The sequence below is a fragment of the Phyllobates terribilis genome, unplaced genomic scaffold (assembly GCF_046119375.1).
Source record: "Phyllobates terribilis strain yellow unplaced genomic scaffold, ASM4611937v1 Scaffold_14__1_contigs__length_39327217, whole genome shotgun sequence".
Taxonomy (NCBI): domain Eukaryota; kingdom Metazoa; phylum Chordata; class Amphibia; order Anura; family Dendrobatidae; genus Phyllobates; species Phyllobates terribilis.
In genome coordinates this window covers 25,687,863-25,713,186 of record NW_027362774.1, presented here as the reverse complement: position 1 = coordinate 25,713,186, position 25,324 = coordinate 25,687,863, and the positions used below count along the sequence as shown (strand labels likewise).

At 44.2% G+C, this 25,324-nt stretch overlaps 1 protein-coding gene across 1 annotated transcript in view; it reads left to right on the top strand.

Moving 5' to 3' along the window:
- The window catches only part of CDH13 (cadherin 13), a 1,051,953-nt gene that overhangs the window by 603,715 nt on the left and 422,914 nt on the right, over positions 1-25,324 (top strand). The window contains exon 5 of the mRNA XM_073659781.1: positions 4,796-4,948. Coding sequence (XP_073515882.1) covers positions 4,796-4,948 — 153 coding nt within the window. The remainder of the gene's footprint in view (positions 1-4,795; positions 4,949-25,324) is intronic.

The following is a 25,324-nucleotide window of genomic DNA, read 5'->3' as shown; positions in this document are numbered from 1 at the left end:
ATCTTGCTAAAACGGTCCACGACCACCCAGATGACAGTAAAACCCTCAGAGGGGGGAAGGTCAGTTATAAAGTCCATAGCCAAATGTGTCCAAGGAGCACTGGGAACCTCCAAAGGACAAAGCAACCCCGCAGCAGGAGTATGTGAGGACTTAGATCTAGCACATATAGTACATTGGCGCACCCACTTAATGACTTCCTTCTGCCATCCAGGCCACCAAAAACTGCGACCCACCAGTCTCTTGGTCTCAGAGATTCCGGGATGACCTGCCAACCGAGATTCGTGACACTCAACAAACAAATCTCTCCTAAAGGTCCCAGGCACAAACAACCTCCCATGAGGAGTGTTAGATGGGGCATTCTCCTGTGCTTTAAGAATCTCATCTTCCAAAACGGAGTCCAAAGCAGCTATCACAACACCTTCTTGTAAAATGTTCTCCTCTTTCTCAGCACCGACTATGGGAGAAAAACTGCGAGACAAGGCATCCGCCTTAACATTCTTAGTACCAGGGATGTAAGTAACGGAGAAATTAAACCGCGAGAAAAACAGTGCCCACCTAGCCTGACGGGCATTCAGGCGCTTGGCAGCATCAAGATAAATCAGATTTTTATGATCCGTAAGAACCTGAACGGGAAATTCCGCACCTTCCAAGAAGTGGCGCCAGTGTTCAAATGCGAGTTTAATAGCCAATAATTCCCGATTACCAATATCGTAATTCAGTTCAGTCTCCGAAAATTTTTTTGAAAAAAAGGCACAGGGATGTAATCCATCCCCGTTATCCTGAGACAATACTGCGCCAACCCCCACAGAGGAAGCATCAACCTCAACCAAAAACGGCTTAGTCACATCAGGCTGCATAAGGATGGGAGCAGAGGTGAACCTCTCCTTGAGATACACAAAAGCTTCAATGGCCTCAGAAGACCACTGAACCGCATCAGCACCTTTCCTGGTGAGATCGGTCAGAGGTTTGACAATACTAGAAAAAATTTTTATGAATTTTCTGTAATAATTGGCGAAACCCAAAAACCTCTGTATCGATTTCAAACCAATAGGCCTAGGCCATTCCTTTACAGCTTGAACTTTAACCGGGTCCATCTCAAAACCTTCGCTGGAGATAATGTAGCCCAAAAAACTAATTCTCTGTACAGCGAACTCACATTTCTCCAGTTTAGCAAAAAGCGAATTGTCCATTAATAACTGTAATACCTCACGTACGCTCCGCCAATGAGACTCCAGATCCGGCGAATAAATCAAAATGTCATCCAAATACACAACCACATTTTTGCCGATCAAAGGTCTAAGGATGTCATTAATAAGATTCTGAAAAAATGCAGGAGCATTAGTAAGACCAAAAGGCATAACCAGATTCTCAAAATGACCCACAGGAGTGTTAAAAGCAGTCTTCCATTCGTCACCCTCCTTCATGCGCAACAGATTGTATGCCCTCTTAAGGTCAATTTTAGAGAACCACTTGGCCCCCATTAACTGGTTAAACAGATCAGGAATCAATGGCAGTGGGTAAGGATTGCGTACAGTAATTTTGTTAATCTCACGAAAATCCAGACAAGGACGTAAACCGCCGTCCTTTTTTTTTACAAAAAAAAATCCAACCGCCACAGGAGACTTAGAGGGCCTAATGTGACCGGCGGCCAAACTTGTCTGTATGTATTCCTCCAAAGCCTGTCTCTCAGGAATAGTAAGGTTAAATAAACGACTTTTAGGAAGAGTCGCTCCAGGGACAAATTCAATAGAACAATCATAGTCTCTATGGGGAGGCAAAACCTGCGATTCCTTCTCAGAAAAAACTCTCCAAAAATCCTGAATAGGAACAGGCAATTCTCCCCTATCCAAAGCTGCAATACACCCGTTACAACACTTGTCATAACATTTATGGCTCCAGGATTTAATTTCACTGGTAGACCAATCCAGTACAGGATTGTGAAATTTTAACCAGGGCAATCCCAATATTACTGGAGAAGGCAAGTTATTCAACACTACCAAATCCAATTTCTCATGGTGAACACCATTAATAGTGAGAGGAAATTCACAGACCTTGAGAGTAATATTCTTCAAAGGGGAACCATCCACAGAAACCACAGCAATGGGGGATGATAAAGGTTCGGGTTTTAAATTGAGTCTTTCCAAGAATCCCCCATCAATAACATTCAGAGTAGACCCACAATCAACAAACACCCGAAATTCCATTAATTTTTCCTGAGCAATCGTGGAAGCAGCTAAAAATACACCCTTGGAATTTAAACAGGCAATACGGGCATGACTGACCATTTTTTTTTCTTTCTTGATACGAAGCTCACAGCCTTTAATCAAATGACCAGATTTTCCGCAATAGAAACACAAGCCTTCAGAAAATCTGCGATCTTTTTCTTGAGAGCGAGGTGCCATCGCTCCAATCTCCATCGATTCACCACTGTTAGTACACACATTCTCATAACCAGAAACTGACATAGCAGAGGATTAGCTCTCATTAACCCTTGCACGCAGTCTCCTATCCACCCGTATAGTTAATTGCATAGCCTGTTGCAAATCCTCAGGTGTAGGATAAGCAATTAGCAGGTCTTTAACCCTTTCACTGAGCCCAGCAAGAAATAGACTTTTCAGAGCAGAATCGTTCTACCCTGTTTGAGTAGACCATCGACGGAAATGAGTACAATATTTTTCCACATTACCTGATCCCTGTTTCAAACGTCTCAACTCAGTCTCAGCTGATGCGACACGGTCAGGATCATCATATAATAGTCCCAAGGCAGAAAAAAAACTATCCACTGAACTGAAGCATGTATCACTAGGTTGCAAAGAAAAGGCCCACTCCTGAGGCTCTTTGCGCAAAAGTGACATTATGAACCCTATGCGCTGGGATTCATCCACAGAGGACTTGGGTCTCAAACGAAAATACAAAAAGCAAGCATTTTTAAATGAAAAAAATTCTCGGTGTTCACCAAAAAATAAATCCGGCAAACGTACCTTAGGCTCCAAGAAATGTGCTCCAGGACAGTTACTCACGTGTTGACGGAGCTCAGTCACCTCCAAAGAGAGTTCCTGCAGGTGTTTAGCCAAATCCAGAACCGACACCATGATGGAACAGAAAAAATCTTTCCTTAGAGCATTTGCTGGGCTGGACTTACTGTTATGTTCTGCTACCAGAGCTAAGGAAAGAGAGGAGATCTGTCCCTACGATAGAACTCAGCTTAATCCCTACGATGTAACAGGGAACCTGATCCTGCGATCAGACCTGCTAAAGTCCTAAGCTAGTCTGTACGGAGACCTATAGATGTGGGGAAGGAATCCCTACAAGTACTAAGGACTGGGAGGAAAATGGGACACCTCCTAACAGAAATAGTAGCAGACAGACGAACAAACAAAATATATAGAACATAGAGGTCCATAGACCAAGCAAACTAACAGAGTTAGATACAGAGCACAGGCTAGCTAGAAAGTAGATATACAATGAAGTCCAGCAAAGCCAGAAGGGCGGAGCAGGATTAAATAGGCCAACAAGGTCATGTGACCAGCAAAGGAAAAAACCTAAGAGCAAGGTTCTAACAGTACATACATTACACTACTGATCCTGAGTTACATCCTGTATTATACTCCAGAGCTGCACTCACTATTCTGCTGGTGTGGTCACTGTGTACATAAATTACATTACTGATCCTGTACTGATCCCGAGTTACATCCTGTATTATACTTCAGAGCTGCACTCACTATTCTGCTAGTGCAGTCACTGTGTACATACATTACATTACTGATCCTGAGTTACATGCTGTATTATACTCCAGAGCTGCACTCACTATTCTGCTGGTGTGGTCATTGTGTACATACATTACATTACTTATCCTGTACTGATCCTGAGTTACATCCTGTATTATACTCCAGAGCTGCACTCACTATTCTGTTGGTGCAGTCACTGTGTACATACATTACATTACTGATCCTGTACTGATCCTGAGTTACATCCTGTATTATACTCCAGAGCTGCACTCACTATTCTGCTGGTGCAGTCACTGTGTACATACATTACATTACTTGTCTCGTACTGATCCTGAGTCATTTCACCAACAAAACAGCGAGTTCAGCTCTGAAGTATAATACAGGATATAACTTATGTGAAAATTTGATCAAAATGCACAATAGTGGTTTTGCATTACTTGAAAGGGTGGTCTTGTCAGGATATCAAAGCCTACAGATGTAGGAGAGGACTGTTTTTCCACTCTGAAGCCCCTTTACCATGAAGAAGAGCAGCCCCCTTTCTGGAAAATGTTATTCAGATGTCTCCACACTCAATTTTCTGCTCATTTGATTTAAGACTCGTTGACAGATTGCAATTCGCATTGGTTGGCCACATATAGCATAAACTTCTCCAAACAGATTATCACAAAATCCTATTTTTTTAGGTGGTTATCTTGCGCCAGACATTTTAGAAAATGTTGAACCAAGAAGTAAAGTTAGGAAGGACTTATATACATGGGTTGCTTGCTATTTATTCCCTGACATTTGATAATACATTTTGCCTGTATAGGAAAATGTCAATACCAAGAGATCAAGAAGTTGGACCTTCTGGCTGCTTTTCGAGAAGAGGTTTTGGTGGTTGTCCACTCAAGAGGTTTTCTTATTGTGTTTGTACATAAATGCGAGGCAGCCCTTCCCTATGACACTAACATGTCTTAGAGTAGGGACTGTAGTTAAACTCATGATGTTACCAAGCTGAAGACCTTAAATGTGTTTCGAATGCATATGTTGTGCACCATAAACTGACCCCTAGATTTTCTCTTTTTCAGGTTGTGGTTAGTGACAGGATACAGGGATCCAAGTTTCGTCTGTACGGAAAAGGTGTGGATGAAGAACCCAAGGGATTGTTCAGAATAAACGAGAATACAGGAGAAGTGCTGGTCACCAAAGCTCTGGACAGAGAGTTCATTCCCTCTTATCAGGTATGTGTAACCTTTTCTAGAACTTGCAGTACCATCGTATATGGTTTGTGGTCCCAATGGGCTTCACGGCACTTCATAGAATCACGTTAGTTTAGTCAAGAAGGTGGTGTAGAAAGGAGAACAGTCTTGACTGCTTTTGTGGAGCAGTTTTCATTCAAGTTACAATATCTGTTTTCTTTTATGTGTAACCTTCACTTGGGATCGTGCTGACGCACAGCCCAAAGTCAACTCAAGAACCATCTTGGCTACTTTTGTGGAGCAGTTTTCATTTATGTTACAATATTTATTTTTTTTGGATGTGTAACCTTGACTTGGGATCTGGGTGGTGATGCCCAACTCAAAGTCTTCGAAGGATGGTTATGTGGATGGGAATTTATTCATCTGTCACCTATGTTCATGTTCCACCAGTCATGTCGCTTGTTTGACTTTACATTTACCCTTACAAATTTCTTACATATGTTTTCCCAACATCCTACAGATCCATTGACTGGATTAAGATTTGGTTAATATATCCGATGTTGTCCCACTTTTTGGCAGGAGAATTCCTCTTATCCAGTATGCGTACTTGCTCTTGCAATATCATAGTATATGGTTTGTGGTCCCAATGGGCTTCACGGCGCTTCATAGACTCACGATTTGGTCAACAAGGTTGTGAAGAAAGGAGAAGAATAATCTTGGTTGCTTCTGTGGAGCAGTTTTCATCCAAGTTATAATGTCTGTTTTCTTGGATGTGTAACCTTGACTTGGGGTCTAAGTAGTGAAGCACAATTCAATGTCTTAGAAGGATGGGATATGGATGAGCATTAATTCATCTTTCACCTACCCTGTGTAACCCCTTGACTTGGGATCCGGGTGGTGACACCCAACTCAAATGTCTTCGAAGGATAGGGTATGGATGGGCATTAATTCATCAGTTCATATGTTCCACCATGTGTCCCTTGTTTCACTTTACACTTGTCCGTAAAATTTTCTTACATATGTTTTCCCAACATCCAATGGATCCATTGACTGGATTAAGATTTGTAATTAGATTTATACTTCAATGTTGTCCCTCTTTTTGGCAGGAGAATTCCTCATTCCCTCTTATCAGGTATGTGTACTGGCTCTAGATCTGGTCCCAATGGGCTTCACGACACTTCATAGACTCACATTTTTGGTCAACTAGGTGGTGTAGAAAGGAGAAGAACCGTCTTAGCTGCTTTTGTGGAGCAGTTTTAATCCAAGTTACAATATCTGTTTTCTTGGAAGTGTATCTTTGACTTGGGTTCTGAGAGGTGATGCCCAACTCAATATCTTCGAAGGATGGGCTATGGATGGACATTAATTCATCTATTACCTACCATGTTCCACCAGTCATGTCCTTACAAATTTCTTACATATGTTTGCCCAACATTCAACAGATCCATTGACTGAACTAAAACTTGTAATTAGATTTATACCTCCTAGGTTGTCCCTCTTTTGGGCAGGAGAATCCCTCAGTATTTCTTCAACAATCCATTCATTATGGAAGGAAACGTTTTCCAAACTTTTTTTTATCCCATCTTTGACCTTACTCGGCACCAATTTGCCTTGAGCTAAACAATGAAGTTCTCCGATACAGGCTGGTTGCTCTCTGATATCTCCATAAATACCTAGTACTAAGTAGCTCAAACACCTCCAACTCATGGATAGTGCTGATGGTAGAGAAGGGAAATATCGATTTGGCACAGTCTTTGGAATTCCATCCATTTTTCATTATTAATCAGAGTTTTCTATTATTGCATTTAGACGGAGAACCTAAAACCTCCCCCAGTCCACTTCTCGAAATGATGTTCTGAATGAGCATTAGCACCTACCTTGCATATTCGGAAACTTTTTTTTAGAGTGTCTTTCCAGATAATAAATATTCTTTATAGTATAACACTGCTGAATAACATGGAAAGTTTTGAAAATCATGAAATGTGCTTCGTCCACCCATTGTGCCGGCGTCCCTACGGTTGTATTGCTGTTTTATTTTCCAGCAGTTACAATTGAAGTGTGGGAGTACTATGGAATATGTAGAAGTTGTATTCTTTGCTTTTTTTATGCACAATACATTATAACATGTAATTATTTTTTTTTCGTAATAACAATGAGAAAGGTATTAGCTGTAATTACCACAATGTTCCCTGGAACTTTTCTGTTTAAGTGCAGTTTACTTGCTACCATTGTGCTTTTGTTAAATGTGAATGTTGAGTATATTGACAGCCCCACAGAAGATGGAAGGACCGTCTCTAAATTTATGTCAATCTGCCTCTAATTAAGATGTTTGTAAAAGAAGAAATGGCATACGAAAGTTTAGATACTTAACATGAAGCTCCTGGTCACCAATGCAAAACCTACATCTACCAAGTACAACTAATAATATTGGTGTCTTCCAGAGAACGAGGTGGAGGACCTAAATGGTGGAAATTAGAGTTAAGGGAAAAGATTTTCAGTCAAGTGTCCACATTGGTAGACCATCTTGCTCAGTGTTCTCCAACTTCAGTCCTCAGGAGTCACCAACAGATCATGTTTTCAGGATTTCCTTAATATTCCATCGAATTATCACCTTGGCAATACTAAGAAAATCCTGAAAACATGATCTGTTGGTGATTCTTGAGGACTAGAATTGGGGAACACTTGTCAAGCTACATCATGTGCATGTTGAACCCAATGATGACATTGCACCAGGCTTACTAATCAAGAGGTGCCAGAAGATGGAGAAGGTTCACAGGTCCTGGACTATCAACATTGCCAAATCTTTTTTCTCAACTCTGGTTGAAATCCAAAACCAAAGCACTTTTTGGTCTTTTTTTTTGGCTGAAACAAAAACCTCTGAACCTTGTTGACTCCATGATTACAGATGGTCCACTATTGACATGAGATATTTTAAAATTTTCACACCTCACATCCTTCTGGCTTCACAATCAGCCCAATGGTTAAGTATTGATAGTCCAACCTTATGGATGGCTCCTTTCCAGTGATAAGCTTACAAATTACTTATGTTATTGATACCAACAGCTTATATTGTCCTCTGGTCACCCGTATAGGTCACCACATTCGGTGATTAGGCCATCTTAGATTCTACTGTCCTTTTGGCCACTCTTATAAAGGGTGGTTAAACCATTAAGGACCAAAACGCATAATGAGAAAATGTTGGGATGCCCACTGGTACCTCTTTAGAGCCCTCTTTTTGAGTATAAGGATAATGTAGAGGAAACTACTTCCAGAAGTTAACGAAAGTTTCAAAAGTTGGTCTACATTAAAAAGTTCCTCTCCATGGTTCTCCCGGGGACGTCAGGTTGAGGTTAATCATGGCTATGTTTGTTAGCAGAGTCTCTGGTTCTATTCCATAAGTTCTTTGCTGATTTGTGATGGTAAATTGTATACACAATAGCTACATCGAGTCCGCTGCTCGCACATAATGGGCAGTTGGAGCATAAATACATAGAGAATCAAAATCCATTTAGTCTTGACGGCATCCTTGAGATCAGCTGAATGAGTCATGGCAGTCAAGACAGATGTACATTAAAAGATACGGTGTAACGACATTGACGTGTGTTTTATGGAGAACACATTAACATCTCCTGAGTCTATCAGATACATGGTTGTGATGTATGCTGCACGGTATATTAACATTTAAGGTCATTTTGGTAACGGCAGGTTCCTGTGTAATATGCATCAAACTGTCATCGAGCACTTGGAGGTTTCTGAAGGCAGCATGTCAAATTGTGTTCTATCTGTAAAGAGATGTAAATAACATAAATACATTTTTAAGACTAATATGTCTCATTTACAGCACTTCGTGTGGTCAGGAGCTGGAGCTGGCCTGTGGGTTCAGGAACTTGGGCTGGCCTGTGGGTTCATGAGCCACCGCAGACCTGTGCATTCAGGAGCTGGAGCTGACCTGTGGGGTTAGAAGCCAAATCTGGCCTGTGGGGTCAGGAGCTGGAGCTGGCCTGTGGGGTCATGAGCCAACGCTGGCCTGTGGGTTCAGGAGCCAGAGCTGGCCTGTGGGGTCAGGAGCCGGAGCTGGGCTTGTGGGGTTAGGAGCCAAAGCTGGCATGTGAGGTCAGGATCCGGAGCTGACCTGTGGGGTCAGGAGCCAGCACTAGCCTGGGAGGTCAAGAGCTGGAGGTGGCCTATGGAGTCAGAAGCCAGTGCTGGCCTGTTGGGTCAGAAGCCAGATCTGGCCTGTGGGGTCAGGAGCCAGAGCTGGCCTGTGAGGTAAGGAGCTGAAGCTGGCCTGTGGGGGTCAGGAGCCAAAGCTTGCCTGTGAGGTCAGGAGCCGGAGTTGGCCTGTGAGGTCAGGAGCCGGAGCTGGCCTATGGGGTCAGGAGTGGTCTGTGGATTCAGGAGCCGGAGCTGGCCTGTGGGGTCAGAAGCTGGAGCTGGCCTATGGGGTCAGGAGCCGGAGCTGGCCTATGGAGTCAGGAGCCGGAGCTGGCCTATGGGATCAGAAGCCAAAGCTGGCCTCTGGGGTCAGTAGCCGGAGCTGGCCTTTGAGGTCAGGAGAAGGAGTTGACTTGTTGGGTCAGTAGCCGGAGCTGGCCTTTGGGATCAGGAGCTGGTGCTGGCCTGTGGGGTCAGGAGCTGAAGCTGGCCTGTGGAGTCAGTAGCCGGGGCTGGCCTTTGAGGTCAGGAGAAGGAGTTGACTTGTGGGGTCAGGAGCCGACTCTGGCCTGTGTGATCAGGAGCTGGCGCAGACCTGTGGGGTCAGGAGTTGGTGCTGGCCTTTGGGATCAGAAGCAGAAGCTGACCTGTGGGGTCAAGAGGCGGAGATGGCCTTTGTGGTCAGTAGCCAGAGCTGGCCTTTGGGATCAGAAGCTGGCGCTGGCCTGTGGGGTCAGGAGCCAAAGCTGGCCTGTGATGTTAGGAGCCAGAGCTGGCCTGTGGGGTCATGAGCCAACGCTGGCTTGTGGATTCAGGAGCTGGAGCTGGCCTGTGGGGTCAGGAGTCGGAGCTGGCCCTGGGGTCAGGAGCTGGGGCTGGCCTGTGGGATCAGGAGCTGGAGCTGGCCTATGGGGTCAGGAGACAGAGCTGGCCTATGGGGTCAGGAGCTGAAGCTGGCCTTTGGGATCAGAAGCCAAAGCTGGCCTTTTGGGGTCAGTAGCCAGAGCTGGCCTTTGGGGTCAGTAGCCAGAGCTGGCCTTTGGGATCAGGAGCTGGTGCTGGCCTGTCAGGTCAGGAGCTGGTGCTGGCCTTTGGGATCAGGAGCTGGCGCTGTCCTGTGGGGTCAGGAGCTGGAGCTGGCCTCTGGGGTCAGGAGCCGACTCTGGCCTGTGTGATCAGGAACCATCGCTGTTCTGTGAGGTCAGGAGCAGAAGCTGGCCTGTGGGGTCAGTAGCCGACTCTGGCCTGTGTGATCAGGAACTGGCACCTGCCTGTGGGGTCAGGACTCGGTGCTGGCTTATGGGGTCAAGAGCTGGAGCTGGACTTTGAGATCAGAAGCTGAAGCTGGCCTGTGGGGTCAGTAGCCGGAGCTGGCCTTTGAGGTCAGGAGCCGACTCTGGCCTGTGTGATCAGGAACTGGCACCTGTCTGTGGGGTCAGGAGTCGGTGCTGGCCTATGGGGTCAAGAGCTAGAGCTGGACTTTGAGATCAGAAGCTGAAGCTGGCCTGTGGTGTCAGTAGCCGGAGCTGGCCTTTGATATCAGGAGCTGGAGCTGGCCTGTGGGGTCAGGAGCTGGCGCTGGCCTTTGAGGTCAGGAGCTGGCACTGGCCTGTGTGATCAGGAACTGGCACCTGCCTGTGGGGTCAGGAGTCGGTGCTGGCCTATGGGGTCAAGAGCTAGAGCTGGACTTTGAGATCAGAAGCTGAAGCTGGCCTGTGGTGTCAGTAGCCGGAGCTGGCCTTTGGTATCAGGAGCTGGAGCTGGCCTGTGGGGTCAGAAACTGGCGCTGGCCTTTGAGGTCAGGAGCTGGCACTGGCCTGTGGGGTCAGGAGCTGGAGCTGGCCTGTGGGGTCAGGAGCTGGAGCTGGCCTGTGGGGTCAGGAGCCAACGCTGACCTGTGGGTTCAGGAGCCAGAGCTGGCCTGTGGGGTCAGGAGCCGGAGCTGGGCTTGTGGGGTTAGGAGCCAAAGCTGGCATGTGAGGTCAGGATCCGGAGCTGACCTGTGGGGTCAGGAGCCAGCACTAGCCTGGGAGGTCAAGAGCTGGAGGTGGCCTATGGAGTCAGAAGCCAGTGCTGGCCTGTGGGGTCAGAAGCCAGATCTGGCCTGTGGGGTCAGGAGCCAGAGCTGGCCTGTGAGATAAGGAGCTGAAGCTGGCCTGTGGGGGTCAGGAGCCAAAGCTTGCCTGTGAGGTCAGGAGCCGGAGTTGGCCTGTGAGGTCAGGAGCCGGAGCTGGCCTATGGGGTCAGGAGTGGTCTGTGGATTCAGGAGCCGGAGCTGGCCTGTGGGGTCAGAAGCCGGAGCTGGCCTATGGGGTCAGGAGCCAGAGCTGGCCTATGGAGTCAGGAGCCGGAGCTGGCCTATGGGATCAGAAGCCAAAGCTGGCCTCTGGGGTCAGTAGCCGGAGCTGGCCTTTGAGGTCAGGAGAAGGAGTTGACTTGTGGGGTCAGTAGCCGGATCTGGCCTTTGGGATCAGGAGCTGGTGCTGGCCTGTGGGGTCAGGAGCTGAAGCTGGCCTGTGGGGTCAGGAGCCAGCTCTGGCCTGTGTGATCAGGAGCCAGCGCTGGCCTGTGGAGTCAGTAGCCGGGGCTGGCCTTTGAGGTCAGGAGAAGGAGTTGACTTGTGGGGTCAGGAGCCGATTCTGGCCTGTGTGATCAAGAGCTGGCGCAGACCTGTGGGGTCAGGAGTTGGTGCTGGCCTTTGGGATCAGAAGCAGAAGCTGACCTGTGGGGTCAAGAGGCGGAGATGGCCTTTGTGGTCAGTAGCCAGAGCTGGCCTTTGGGATCAGAAGCTGGCGCTGGCCTGTGGGGTCAGGAGCCAAAGCTGGCCTGTGATGTTAGGAGCCAGAGCTGGCCTGTGGGGTCATGAGCCAACGCTGGCTTGTGGATTCAGGAGCTGGAGCTGGCCTGTGGGGTCAGGAGTCGGAGCTGGCCTTGGGGTGAGGAGCTGGGGCTGGCCTGTGGGATCAGGAGCTGGAGCTGGCCTATGGGGTCAGGAGCCAGAGCTGGCCTATGGGGTCAGGAGCTGAAGCTGGCCTTTAGGATCAGAAGCCAAAGCTGGCCTTTTGGGGTCAGTAGCCAGAGCTGGCCTTTTGGGGTCAGTAGCCAGAGCTGGCCTTTGGGATCAGGAGCTAGTGCTGGCCTGTCGGGTCAGGAGCTGGTGCTCACCTTTGGGATCAGGAGCTGGCGCTGGCCTGTGGGGTCAGGAGCTGGAGCTGGCCTCTGGGGTCAGGAGCCGACTCTGGCCTGTGTGATCAGGAACCATCGCTGTCTTGTGAGGTCAGGAGCAGAAGCTGGCCTGTGGGGTTAGTAGCCGACTCTGGCCTGTGTGATCAGGAACTGGCACCTGCCTGTGGGGTCAGGACTCGGTGCTGGCCTATCGGGTCAAGAGCTGGAGCTGGACTTTGAGATCAGAAGCTGAAGCTGGCCTGTGGGGTCAGTAGCCGGAGCTGGCCTTTGAGGTCAGGAGCCGACTGGCCTGTGTGATCAGGAACTGGCACCTGTCTGTGGGGTCAGGAGTCGGTGCTGGCCTATGGGGTCAAGAGCTAGAGCTGGACTTTGAGATCAGAAGCTGAAGCTGGCCTGTGGTGTCGGTAGCCGGAGCTGGCCTTTGGTATCAGGAGCTGGAGCTGGCCTGTGGGGTCAGGAGCTGGCGCTGGCCTTTGAGGTCAGGAGCTGGCACTGGCCTGTGTGATCAGGAACTGGCACCTGCCTGTGGGGTCAGGAGTCGGTGCTGGCCTATGGGGTCAAGAGCTAGAGCTGGACTTTGAGATCAGAAGCTGAAGCTGGCCTGTGGTGTCAGTAGCCGGAGCTGGCCTTTGGTATCAGGAGCTGGAGCTGGCCTGTGGGGTCAGGAGCTGGCGCTGGCCTTTGGGGTCAGGAACTGGCGCTGGCCTTTGAGGTCAGGAGCTGGCACGGGCCTGTGGGGTCAGGAGCTGGAGCTGGCCTGTGGGGTCAGGAGCTGGAGCTGGCCTGTGGGGTCAGGAGCTGGAGCAGGCCTGTGGGGTCAGGAGCTGGAGCTGACCTGTGGGGTCAGGAGCCGGCTCTGGCCTGTGTGATTGGAGCTCTGCATTAACAGCTCCCCATGTGGTCAGTCATGATACTGCAGGTGAAAAACTGAAGAAACCTGTAAAAACTTAATTCCTGGCAAAAACATAAAATTACAAAACTTGCAAAAAATATGAGGCATAGCTGAAGATATTCTGATATACTGTTAACATCACTATTGTAGGGTTATGTGGCAGTTCTCATATAAGGAAAACCCTATGGGGTCAACACAGAAGAAGGTCGTCATGTATAATACTGTATATGGCCAGAAGTAGCAGCATATTATCCCTATGACCTTACTCTGCTCTGTGCTTTTTCCAATATCTTAGATTGAGTATTAGGGTCGCCTGAAGGTTATATATTGATCAATGATCCTATGCATTAATATATCATGGGTGTAAGGAGCCTGCAGTTCCTGCTGACATGCCTGACCTTCAGCTTTATATCCCTATTGGCAAAATATTACAAGTGGCTCCTTGGTTCATTATCTGCTTATTCTATTATCGTAATCAAATAAAGAAAAAACACGCGATCAAAAAGACCCAAGAACTAATTAGTTGATATAAAAGTTAACTTTTATTAAATATAATAGGATACAAGATATCTGACAAAAGCGGTGCAAAGCACATACAATGTAAAAAATCCATCATAGTGGAGGACCAACTAGGTTCATAATGTGAGAGTATGGCACTGTGGCCCATAAATTTATCACCAATGTCTCACATAGTCACAGGTAAAGTCTCAAGAGAAGCTATATTATAAGTGTCAAAATAGTTAAGGCTATCTAAAATGGCTAGTTATGCATTAATCATGTATTGCCTAATAGATATACCACCAGCTTCAACCAACAAGACAAATGATTTGGAAATAAAATGTGTAAAATATATATACCTGGACTCAGAACAGGACCGTATGGAGACTCACATATGAACCACGCGTCCACCCCAACGCGCGTTTCGGCGCTGCCTTCTTCAGGGGGCATAAATCACCTCCGGCGGTGTGTCATTTTAAATGTTAGCCAGCCAATCCGGGATAAGACAAGGACCTTGGATGACGCGTGTAGTGTCACGACCGTCAGGCCAATCCCCGACGTCGGCGTCATGCAAAGGGAGGTGCGGAGATCACGTGGGCCCACATGATCTCGCAGGTCCTGCATAGAGACGCCGACATCACAGAAGCGCCAGGACAGCTCGCAGCGCGCATGCGCACAGGTCCGGTCGGCTACATATTGTGACAAGGTATTTTATTAGGCTAGTATACCAACATAAGCGATCATGTGTCCATCTAAAGTGCAAAATGTACATACCATACAACCAAGTCAATCCTATAGGCAAGACTGCCCAAGTGATATTGTGTGATTCAAAGTAATCAATAAATATCAAAGGTGCATATTTATCAATAAAGCAAACACATACAATTATATACGGTATAAATATGTAAATAAGGCTGATAATTAGTCCAAAAAATACTCAATTGACCTCTCAAACATGCATAAAGATATACCATGATGATCATAATAATAGATAAAAAATCAAAAATAATAATGATCACTTTGAATCACACAACCCGTATGCGATACCATTATAGAATACAAAATGCATGGTCATATGTTTACTACACCAGACCCACACAAGTACAACTATATTCACAGATTGACATCATGAAAAGCAAATACTAGTATTCCACAATTAGTGCATAGTATACAAAAGAAGTAATAAATCACAATAAATGATGATATTGTAGCCGACAAGTCTGTCCTGCAACCATTAACATGTCATATCTCAGGGAGTATTTCTTGTCCATAAAGTGAAAACTCTTTCAACAACATATGGCTAGCAGCCACCACCCGAGGGGATCAAAGATGGATCAGATGGAAATATACTGTGAAGAATAAAACCAAGAATTAAAAATTGAAATAAAAACAATACTATCGTATGGTGCAGGTGGAGAGAGATCAAAGAAACGGGACAAAACTAAGGTTTTCATTTAATCCATTGGGGCATACCGTCCCCAACCTCCAAATCCATTTCGACTCAAGTTGAGCTAAGCGCTGGCCAAGTTTACCCCCCCGAATGCCATATTTAAGTAGGTCAATACCCCTAACCTTTAACAGAGAGCTATCACAATCATGACAGAGTTTAAAATGGCGTGGTATTGTCCTGAGAGTGGAGGTGTCAATGCAGTCGACGGCTGCCGAGATGCCCAATACATGTTCCCTCACTCTGACCTTCAGTTGGCGTGTTGTTAGGCCAACATAAATTAGTCCACAAGGACAAGTAGCATAATATATGACATAACGTGAGGTACATGTAATGCGGCTCCTAATATCATATATCCTAGTACCAGCCGCATTTTTAAAGTTGGTACTTTTTTCCATGTTAGGGCAGGCAACACATCGACCGCAAGGAGAACTTCCACACTCAGGACTAGAAGCATCAAAAATTGTAGTTACCGATTCAGTCTGATAATGACTGTGAACTAATCGGTCACGTAAATTTTGGGAACGACGTATAGTGATAGAGGGACGATTTGAGAGGATTTTAGACAGTATGGGGTCTACCAATAAAATTGGCCAAGCCTTAGTCAAACAGTCCCTCATACGTCCAAATTGGCTGTGGTAGTTGGTTATAAATCTTACTCTGTCATCAACTTTAGGGCATTTCTGCTTATATAACAACTCATGTCGGTTAGAATATTTAGCACGATGGTAAGCCTTTTTTATCATTCGCCTACTGTAACCCCTCTCATAGAACCTTTCCTTCAAATCTTCAGACTTATCAATAAAGTCTCTATCATTAGAGCAGAGTCTACGTAGGCGCAAAAATTGGCCTGTCGGTACAGATTGAATCATATAGGGAGGATGGGAGGATTTGGCGTGAAGTAACATATTTGTAGAAGTTTCCTTCCTATAGATACTAGTCTGCAAGATATTATCCCGATCCCTAGTCAGAGTCACATCTAGAAAATTTACTGTATCTCTATCCCACGTAAATGTAATCCGAATATTCATCTCATTTTTGTTGAGGGAATCTATAAATAGAAGTAGATCTTCCACTGGCCCCTGCCAGATCAGCAGAAGATCATCAATGTACCGCGTCCAAAACGGGACACAGTCCATTGATGACTGCCGATCCGGCAGGGAGAGGTCCCTCTCCCACAACCCCAGGAAAAGGTTAGCATAAGCTGGTGCAAAATCTGCACCCATAGCGGTACCCTGGAGCTGTAGGTAGAAGGACCCCTTGAACGTAAAGAAGTTGTGGGTGAGGGCAAATTCCAAGAGTTCCATCACCAACTTAATTATATCACTAGAAAGGTTTGACATATGGAGAAAGAAAGCACAGGCCCTAAGGCCATCTGGATGTTTAATGCTCGTGTAGAGAGACTCTACATCCCCTGTCACTAGGATCATTTCAGAGTTCAAGCTCAACCCATCAACTCTTCTTAACAAATCACCAGTGTCCAAAAGGAATGAAGGTAAGCTTTCTACTAATGGCTGCAGTTTGCTGTCGATCCAACGGCTGACCTTCTCCAAGTAGTTACCTGCCCCTGAAATAATAGGGCGACCAGGAGGTACAGACATATTTTTGTGCACTTTCGGCAACAAATAGAGCGTAGACACCATCGGTTCGGTAACAAGTAATGCCGAAGCCAGCTCCTTAGTGATGACGCCATTGTCTGTGGCCCGATTAATAATTAAAGATAATTGTGAGGAGAAGGAGGCCAGAGGGTTGAATGTTAACCGTTTATAGCAAATTTTATTATTTAGCTGACCAAAGGCCTCCTTCTCATACATATCCTTGGGCCACAGTACAATGTTGCCACCCTTGTCAGCCGGCTTCAGCAGTACATCAGGGAGGTTTTGTAAAGATTGTAGACGTTCACGCTCATTTCTGGTAAGGTTGTCGTTTTGTATATGGCATGGAATACGTTCAAACTCCCTTGTTACTACTTGGACAAATAAATCAATATTAGCACAAGTGGACAGTGGGGGAAATTTCTTTGATTTAGTCCTAATTGACGGAGGGATCTTACCTCCTTCTTCACTACTGTGTTCACTGGCAAGTTCCTCCAAGGTTCGTAGGGCTAGTTGCTCTTCTTCTGTTGGAAATAGATTGAATAATTTGTCGTTAAAATAAAATTTTTTGAACAACAGGGACCTAGCAAATAAATGGAGGTCTTTTATGGCAGTGAACACATCAAAATTGCTTTTGGGTGAAAAGGACAAACCCCTATATAATAATTTCAGATCAATATCAGTCAATTCATAACTACTTAGGTTGATTACCTTATTCTGCCCACTGTCCACTTGTTTATACGGTCTACGTCTATAAGGGTGAAAATTGGCGTTGCGTATCCTTTTAAGGCTGAGTCCCGATCTTGTGGTAATTGATGAAGACGACATGCCTGAAGATTCACTGAGAGATGACAGTGATGTAATGGAAGCGGAGCGTTGTACAGATGAAGATGGCATAGTAGTCTTCCTCCAATTATATACCATATTGGAGGCAAAGTCACGTTGATCTCTAGACATTTTAGATGTTTGAATGTCATGAATTTTCTTGACACATATATCAAGATTTTTCTCTATTTGTACATTAAATTCCAAAAGTTTATCAGATGGACAGGTGATTTTGAGCTTGTTTTGTGCTTCATCAATACATGCGTCAAGAGCCAAAATGGTTTTAGTATTATTTTCGATCAATAACTGCATGAGTCCTAAAGAGCAGGTGTTACACAGATTCTCCCAACTAGAGATGAAGTCCTTATCATCTACTATAAAAGTAGGGATCACCCGCACTCTTAGTCCTCTCGGAATTAATTTGTTGGTGATGTACCTCTGAAGAAAAGCCCTATTCCACCACAACTTAGTCCGCTTCAAAAGTAAGTCCTGTATGGACTGAACCTGATTGTCCCAATCCTGATCACTCTCCACCTGCTGCCTGGCACCACCCATGCCAAACACCTGATCCATTTGGCAGAGCCAGGACTGTTCCTTGGCTCTAAAATCCATCACTGTTGAAGACAAAATAACCGTGCAAAACACGGAAAGAGTAAATATACATACAGTTTCCAACAGGTGCATAATCACAAAAGTACAAGAGTAGAAAAATTCACACCTATGGATAATGATAAGGGAAAATCGCCCAACATGGAAATCAAATAAAGAAAAAACACGCGATCAAAAAGACCCAAGAACTAATTAGTTGATATAAAAGTTAACTTTTATTAAATATAATAGGATAAAAGATATCTGACAAAAGCGGTGCAAAGCACATACAATGTAAGAAATCCATCATAGTGGAGGACCAACTAGGTTCATAATGTGAGAGTATGGCACTGTGGCCCATAAATTTATCACCAATGTCTCACATAGTCACAGGTAAAGTCTCAAGAGAAGCTATATTATAAGTGTCAAAATAGTTAAGGCTATCTAAAATGGCTAGTTATGCATTAATCATGTATTGCCTAATAGATATACCACCAGCTTCAACCAACAAGACAAATGATTTGGAAATAAAATGTGTAAAATATATATACCTGGACTCAGAACAGGACCGTATGGAGACTCACATATGAACCACGCGTCCACCGAAAGTGCACAAAAATATGTCTGTACCTCCTGGTCGCCCTATTATTTCAGGGGCAGGTAACTACTTGGAGAAGGTCAGCCGTTGGATCGACAGCAAACTGCAGCCATTAGTAGAAAGCTTACCTTCATTCCTTTTGGACACTGGTGATTTGTTAAGAAGAGTTGATGGGTTGAGCTTGAACTCTGAAATGATCCTAGTGACAGGGGATGTAGAGTCTCTCTACACGAGCATTAAACATCCAGATGGCCTTAGGGCCTGTGCTTTCTTTCTCCATATGTCAAACCTTTCTAGTGATATAATTAAGTTGGTGATGGAACTCTTGGAATTTGCCCTCACCCACAACATCTTTACATTCAAGGGGTCCTTCTACCTACAGCTCCAGGGTACCGCTATGGGTGCAGCTTTTGCACCAGCTTATGCTAACCTTTTCCTGGGGTTGTGGGAGAGGGACCTCTCCCTGCCGGATCGGCAGTCATCAATGGACTGTGTCCCGTTTTGGACGCGGTACATTGATGATCTTCTGCTGATCTGGCAGGGGCCAGTGGAAGATCTACTTCTATTTATAGATTCCCTCAACAAAAATGAGATGAATATTCGGATTACATTTACGTGGGATAGAGATACAGTAAATTTTCTAGATGTGACTCTGACTAGGGATCGGGATAATATCTTGCAGACTAGTATCTATAGGAAGGAAACTTCTACAAATATGTTACTTCACGCCAAATCCTCCCATCCTCCCTATATGATTCAATCTGTACCGACAGGCCAATTTTTGCGCCTACGTAGACTCTGCTCTAATGATAGAGACTTTATTGATAAGTCTGAAGATTTGAAGGAAAGGTTCTATGAGAGGGGTTACAGTAGGCGAATGATAAAAAAGGCTTACCATCGTGCTAAATATTCTAACCGACATGAGTTGTTATATAAGCAGAAATGCCCTAAAGTTGATGACAGAGTAAGATTTATAACCAACTACCACAGCCAATTTGGACGTATGAGGGACTGTTTGACTAAGGCTTGGCCAATTTTATTGGTAGACCCCATACTGTCTAAAATCCTCTCAAATCGTCCCTCTATCACTATACGTCGTTCCCAAAATTTACGTGACCGATTAGTTCACAGTCATTATCAGACTGAATCGGTAACTACAATTTTTGATGCTTCTAGTCCTGAGTGTGGAAGTTCTCCTTGCGGTCGATGTGTTGCCTGCCCTAACATGGAAAAAAGTACCAACTTTAAAAATGCGGCTGGTACTAGGATATATGATATTAGGAGCCGCATTACATGTACCTCACGTTATGTCATATATTATGCTACTTGTCCTTGTGGACTAATTTATGTTGGCCTAACAACACGCCAACTGAAGGTCAGAGTGAGGGAACATGTATTGGGCATCTCGGCAGCCGTCGACTGCATTGACACCTCCACTCTCAGGACAATACCACGCCATTTTAAACTCTGTCATGATTGTGATAGCTCTCTGTTAAAGGTTAGGGGTATTGACCTACTTAAATATGGCATTCGGGGGGGTAAACTTGGCCAGCGCTTAGCTCAACTTGAGTCGAAATGGATTTGGAGGTTGGGGACGGTATGCCCCAATGGATTAAATGAAAACCTTAGTTTTGTCCCGTTTCTTTGATCTCTCTCCACCTGCACCATACGATAGTATTGTTTTTATTTCAATTTTTAATTCTTGGTTTTATTCTTCACAGTATATTTCCATCTGATCCGTCTTTGATCCCTTCGGGTGGTGGCTGCTAGCCATATGTTGTTGAAAGAGTTTTCACTTTATGGACAAGAAATACTCCCTGAGATATGACATGTTAATGGTTGCAGGACAGACTTGTCGGCTACAATATCATCATTTATTGTGATTTATTACTTCTTTTGTATACTATGCACTAATTGTGGAATACTAGTATTTGCTTTTCATGATGCCAATCTGTGAATATAGTTGTACTTGTGTGGGTCTGGTGTAGTAAACATATGACCATGCATTTTGTATTCTATAATGGTATCGCATACGGGTTGTGTGATTCAAAGTGATCATTATTATTTTTGATTTTTTATCTATTATTATGATCATCATGGTATATCTTTATGCATGTTTGAGAGGTCAATTGAGTATTTTTTGGACTAATTATCAGCCTTATTTACATATTTATACCGTATATAATTGTATGTGTTTGCTTTATTGATAAATATGCACCTTTGATATTTATTGATTACTTTGAATCACACAATATCACTTGGGCAGTCTTGCCTATAGGATTGACTTGGTTGTATGGTATGTACATTTTGCACTTTAGATGGACACATGATCGCTTATGTTGGTATACTAGCCTAATAAAATACCTTGTCACAATATGTAGCCGACCGGACCTGTGCGCATGCGCGCTGCGAGCTGTCCTGGCGCTTCTGTGATGTCGGCGTCTCTATGCAGGACCTGCGAGATCACGTGGGCCGACGTGATCTCCGCACCTCCCTTTGCATGACGCCGACGTCGGGGATTGGCCTGACGGTCGTGACGCTACACGCGTCATCCAAGGTCCTTGTCTTATCCCGGATTGGCTGGCTAACATTTAAAATGACACACCGCCGGAGGTGATTTATGCCCCCTGAAGAAGGCAGCGCCGAAACGCGCGTTGGGGTGGACGCGTGGTTCATATGTGAGTCTCCATGCGGTCCTGTTCTGAGTCCAGGTATATATATTTTACACATTTTATTTCCAAATCATTTGTCTTGTTGGTTGAAGCTGGTGGTATATCTATTAGGCAATACATGATTAATGCATAACTAGCCATTTTAGATAGCCTTAACTATTTTGACACTTATAATCTAGCTTCTCTTGAGACTTTACCTGTGACTATGTGAGACATTGGTGATAAATTTATGGGCCACAGTGCCATACTCTCACATTATGAACCTAGTTGGTCCTCCACTATGATGGATTTTTTACATTGTATGTGCTTTGCACCGCTTTTGTCAGATATCTTTTATCCTATTATATTTAATAAAAGTTAACTTTTATATCAACTAATTAGTTCTTGGGTCTTTTTGATCGCGTGTTTTTTCTTTATTTGATTTCCATGTTGGGCGATTTTCCCTTATCATTATCCATAGGTGTGAATTTTTCTACTCTTGTACTTTTGTGATTATGCACCTGTTGGAAACTGTATGTATATTTATTCTATTATCGTGCAGAAAATTCAGGAAAATTGAGCATGAGACATATTCTGTATATATACACTTTTTACCAATATTTGTGCTAATTAATTTCCCAATATATATTAGTATAGTTGTCTGTGCTTTATTTTTCTGATACAGAGCTTCCAAATTCCCAGCATAGACGAGTTTAATAATAATAATATTCTGGTTGCCTGAAGCCACCACTAGAGGGAGCTTACTGCATACTGTTCTATGAATGTACATTATGTAGTGAGCTCCCTCTAGTGGTGACTTTTGGGAATCACAATTGTATCATTTAAAGAGAAACTGTTCTCATCTGGTTTAAAAATGCTGCCCAAAACTTATCTCCTAATACTCATTGGTCCAAGATACCTTTTTAAAAAGAAAAGTACTTTTTGAAATAGCTCACAACAGTCCTACGGGCATGTCCAAGTCACCAGTTGAGATTGCCAAAGTAAGACCACTCTTTAATTAATAGATGTGGATGATGTCCTGTACGTTATCCACATGCTGCTGGAAATTTTGGGCATGTCACACAGTAGCTGCGCATGCGCAGCTTGTTTTGATCAGTTCTGTGCAGAGTAATTGATGTCACTTCCAGGTGATCAGCTTCAGCATGAACGGCTGCAACATTTATTCCTTTTTTAAGCAATTCCCTCCAGAAGTGACATCAGGATCAGCGCATGTGCAGAAGAAACTTGATTCCTCTGTGTCTTTGTATGGCGGTCGCATCGAAATTGCAAACAAATCATGTGTAGATTCATCCTTCGGTCACAATACTTTCTATCTGTCCTCAATTTTTTGCAAACTCTTTGAATATATATAACAAGAAGCAGGTGATAAATGGAAGCGAGTTAACTCATGACTGTAGTGTGTAATTATGGGGACACATAGGTCAGCATAAGAGCTGTGTACACAAAACGACAGGAGATTTAAAGGGCTTGTACTCAGTTTTAAACGTATCCATTATCCATACGATAAGGTATAACTTCTTGATCACTGGTCGTGGTTGACCATGGAGACCACCGATCTTGAGAATGGGACTCTGTAGAACCCCATCTGTGTTGAGTAGACTCCAAGCTTGTGTATTTCTTCTCTATTCATCCTCAAAGAGTAAAGCAATCAGCAGTCCCATAGAGAATGCTCATCTCTGCTCCATTCAGATGGAGCTTTGCGGAGCCCTGTACTCGGGACTGGTGGAGTCCCGACGACTAAGAAGTTATCCCATATCCTAGGGATGGAGGATCAAATCCAAACTTGGTGCAAACCCTTTAAAATAAAGACTGCTTGGGAGCAAAAAAAGAAAGAAAATTTTTGCAAAAGTATTCACACCCAGTGATTAGACATATTTATATCAGGTGGATAAAGACATAATATGCAGGAAGACTATAGAAAGAAGACAGGAGAGGATTAAAAGAAACGTTGCGCAGGAGTGCAGTATCTTGATCAATGGCGCCTCTTATCCCAGCTGAACAGATATCCTTTAATTCTTACGATTTGTTCACTTTCTCCTTCTAAAACCCGGAATATAATCCATCTCAATTAAGATGGAACAGATCACAATGAGAGTTTTCTGGCTTCCAGTGGATTGACTGCATCTAGTGTATAATCATCCTTTGGGTTGGGGCTTATTATGGTTCATGAGCTCCACAGATCAGGATAATTCTCTATAAAAAAAAAGAATCATTGGGAGGAGGAAGAGGAGGGGGGGTCCATATTGTTGATAATTATTGTAAAAATGTTGTATCTCTTGCTTGCAAGGAGTCGGCGATGGTGATTTATATACACCTGGTCCTTATAGACTGCCATCTCTACTGTGGGATACATCCATAAACATAAAAGGAATGGTGTGGTGGGAGGAGGGGTATGCAGCTGAAAATACTCCACTCACAGAGAAGCATATTTTAATATATTGAACCAAATCCCCCCCCTTTTTTCTGGGTGTGCAGCTATGCAGAACCAAGAAATTAATAATATATCCAAACAAGGCAAATTTGCCATTCGGATAACTAGAAAAGCAAGGTGACTACCCCGGAGGGTGCCCATATTGGTTCTCAATTTTTTTTTACAAACAACAAATACAACTAGTTTAAAGTACACAGACATATTTAGGGCCAATTTTCTTTACTTAAATGTATATATCTTTGGCTAAAAAACCCTTTTGCAATTGGATTTCGTTAAAATTTTTGTAACTGTGTTCTACAGCTTCTATGTTTCATAGTACATAGCAGAGTGCGGAAGCTCGTCCTGACAGCAGAGTAGTTTGTAACTCTTCTCAGCCATCCTCTAAGATGAAAGTTAAACTTTGAACATGAAAGCGATAAAGATTACAGACCCAATGTGAAGCTCACAGGCAATAAGTTATTCCGCAGCCTATGTACTGTGACACATAGAGGATGTAGAAGCCAAAAGGTCCAATATTTTTATTGAAACCCTACTGTCAAAAATTGGTACATTCAAAGAGTATCTAAACTTTTTGAATTTTTTTCAAATACTTTTTAGTTTCTTAAATTCCATGCAGATATGTGGGGGTTTGGGTCCAGAGATCACCACCGATTGCTCTAAAGAGCAGTCAAAAGGGCACAGCTCAAAAGGCTGAGGCACACAGCTATATGGATATAATAAAGAGTTATAAACTAATACATAAAAATACATTTTCAAAAGTTTAGTTTAAGTTAAAATCGACCTATACTTTCACCAATCTTTTCATAAATCAATAGTACAAACAAATATAGGAAACTTTTTAATGTACAGTACAGACCAAAAGTTTGGACACACCTTCTCATTTAAAGATTTTTCTGTATTTTCATGACTTTGAAAATTGTACATTCACACTGAAGGCATCAAAACTATGAATTACCACATGTGGAATTATATACTTAACAAAAAAGTGTGAAACAACTGAAAATATGTCTTATATTCTAGGTTCTTCAAAGTAGCCACCTTTTGCTTTGATGACTGCTTTGCACACTCTTGGAATTCTCTTGATGAGCTTCAAGAGGTAGTCACCGGAAATGGTCTTCCAACAATCTTGAAGAAGTTCCCAGAGATGCTTAGCACTTGTTGGCCCTTTTGCCTTCACTCTGCGGTCCAGCTCACCCAAAACCATCTCGATTGGGTTCAGGTCTGGTGACTGTGGAGGCTACGTCATCTGGCGTAGCACTCCATCACTCCCCTTCTTGGTCAAATAGCCCTTACACAGCCTGGAGGTATGTTTGGGGTCATTGTCCTGTTGAAAAATAAATGATGGTCCAACTAGACGCAAACCGGATGGAATAGCATGCCGCTGCAAGATGCTATGGTAGCCATGCTGGTTCAGTATGCCTTCAATTTTGAATAAATCCCCAACAGTGTCACCAGCAAAGCACCCCCACACCATCACACCTCCTCCTCCATGCTTCACGGTGGGAACCAGGCATGTAGAGTCCATCCGTTC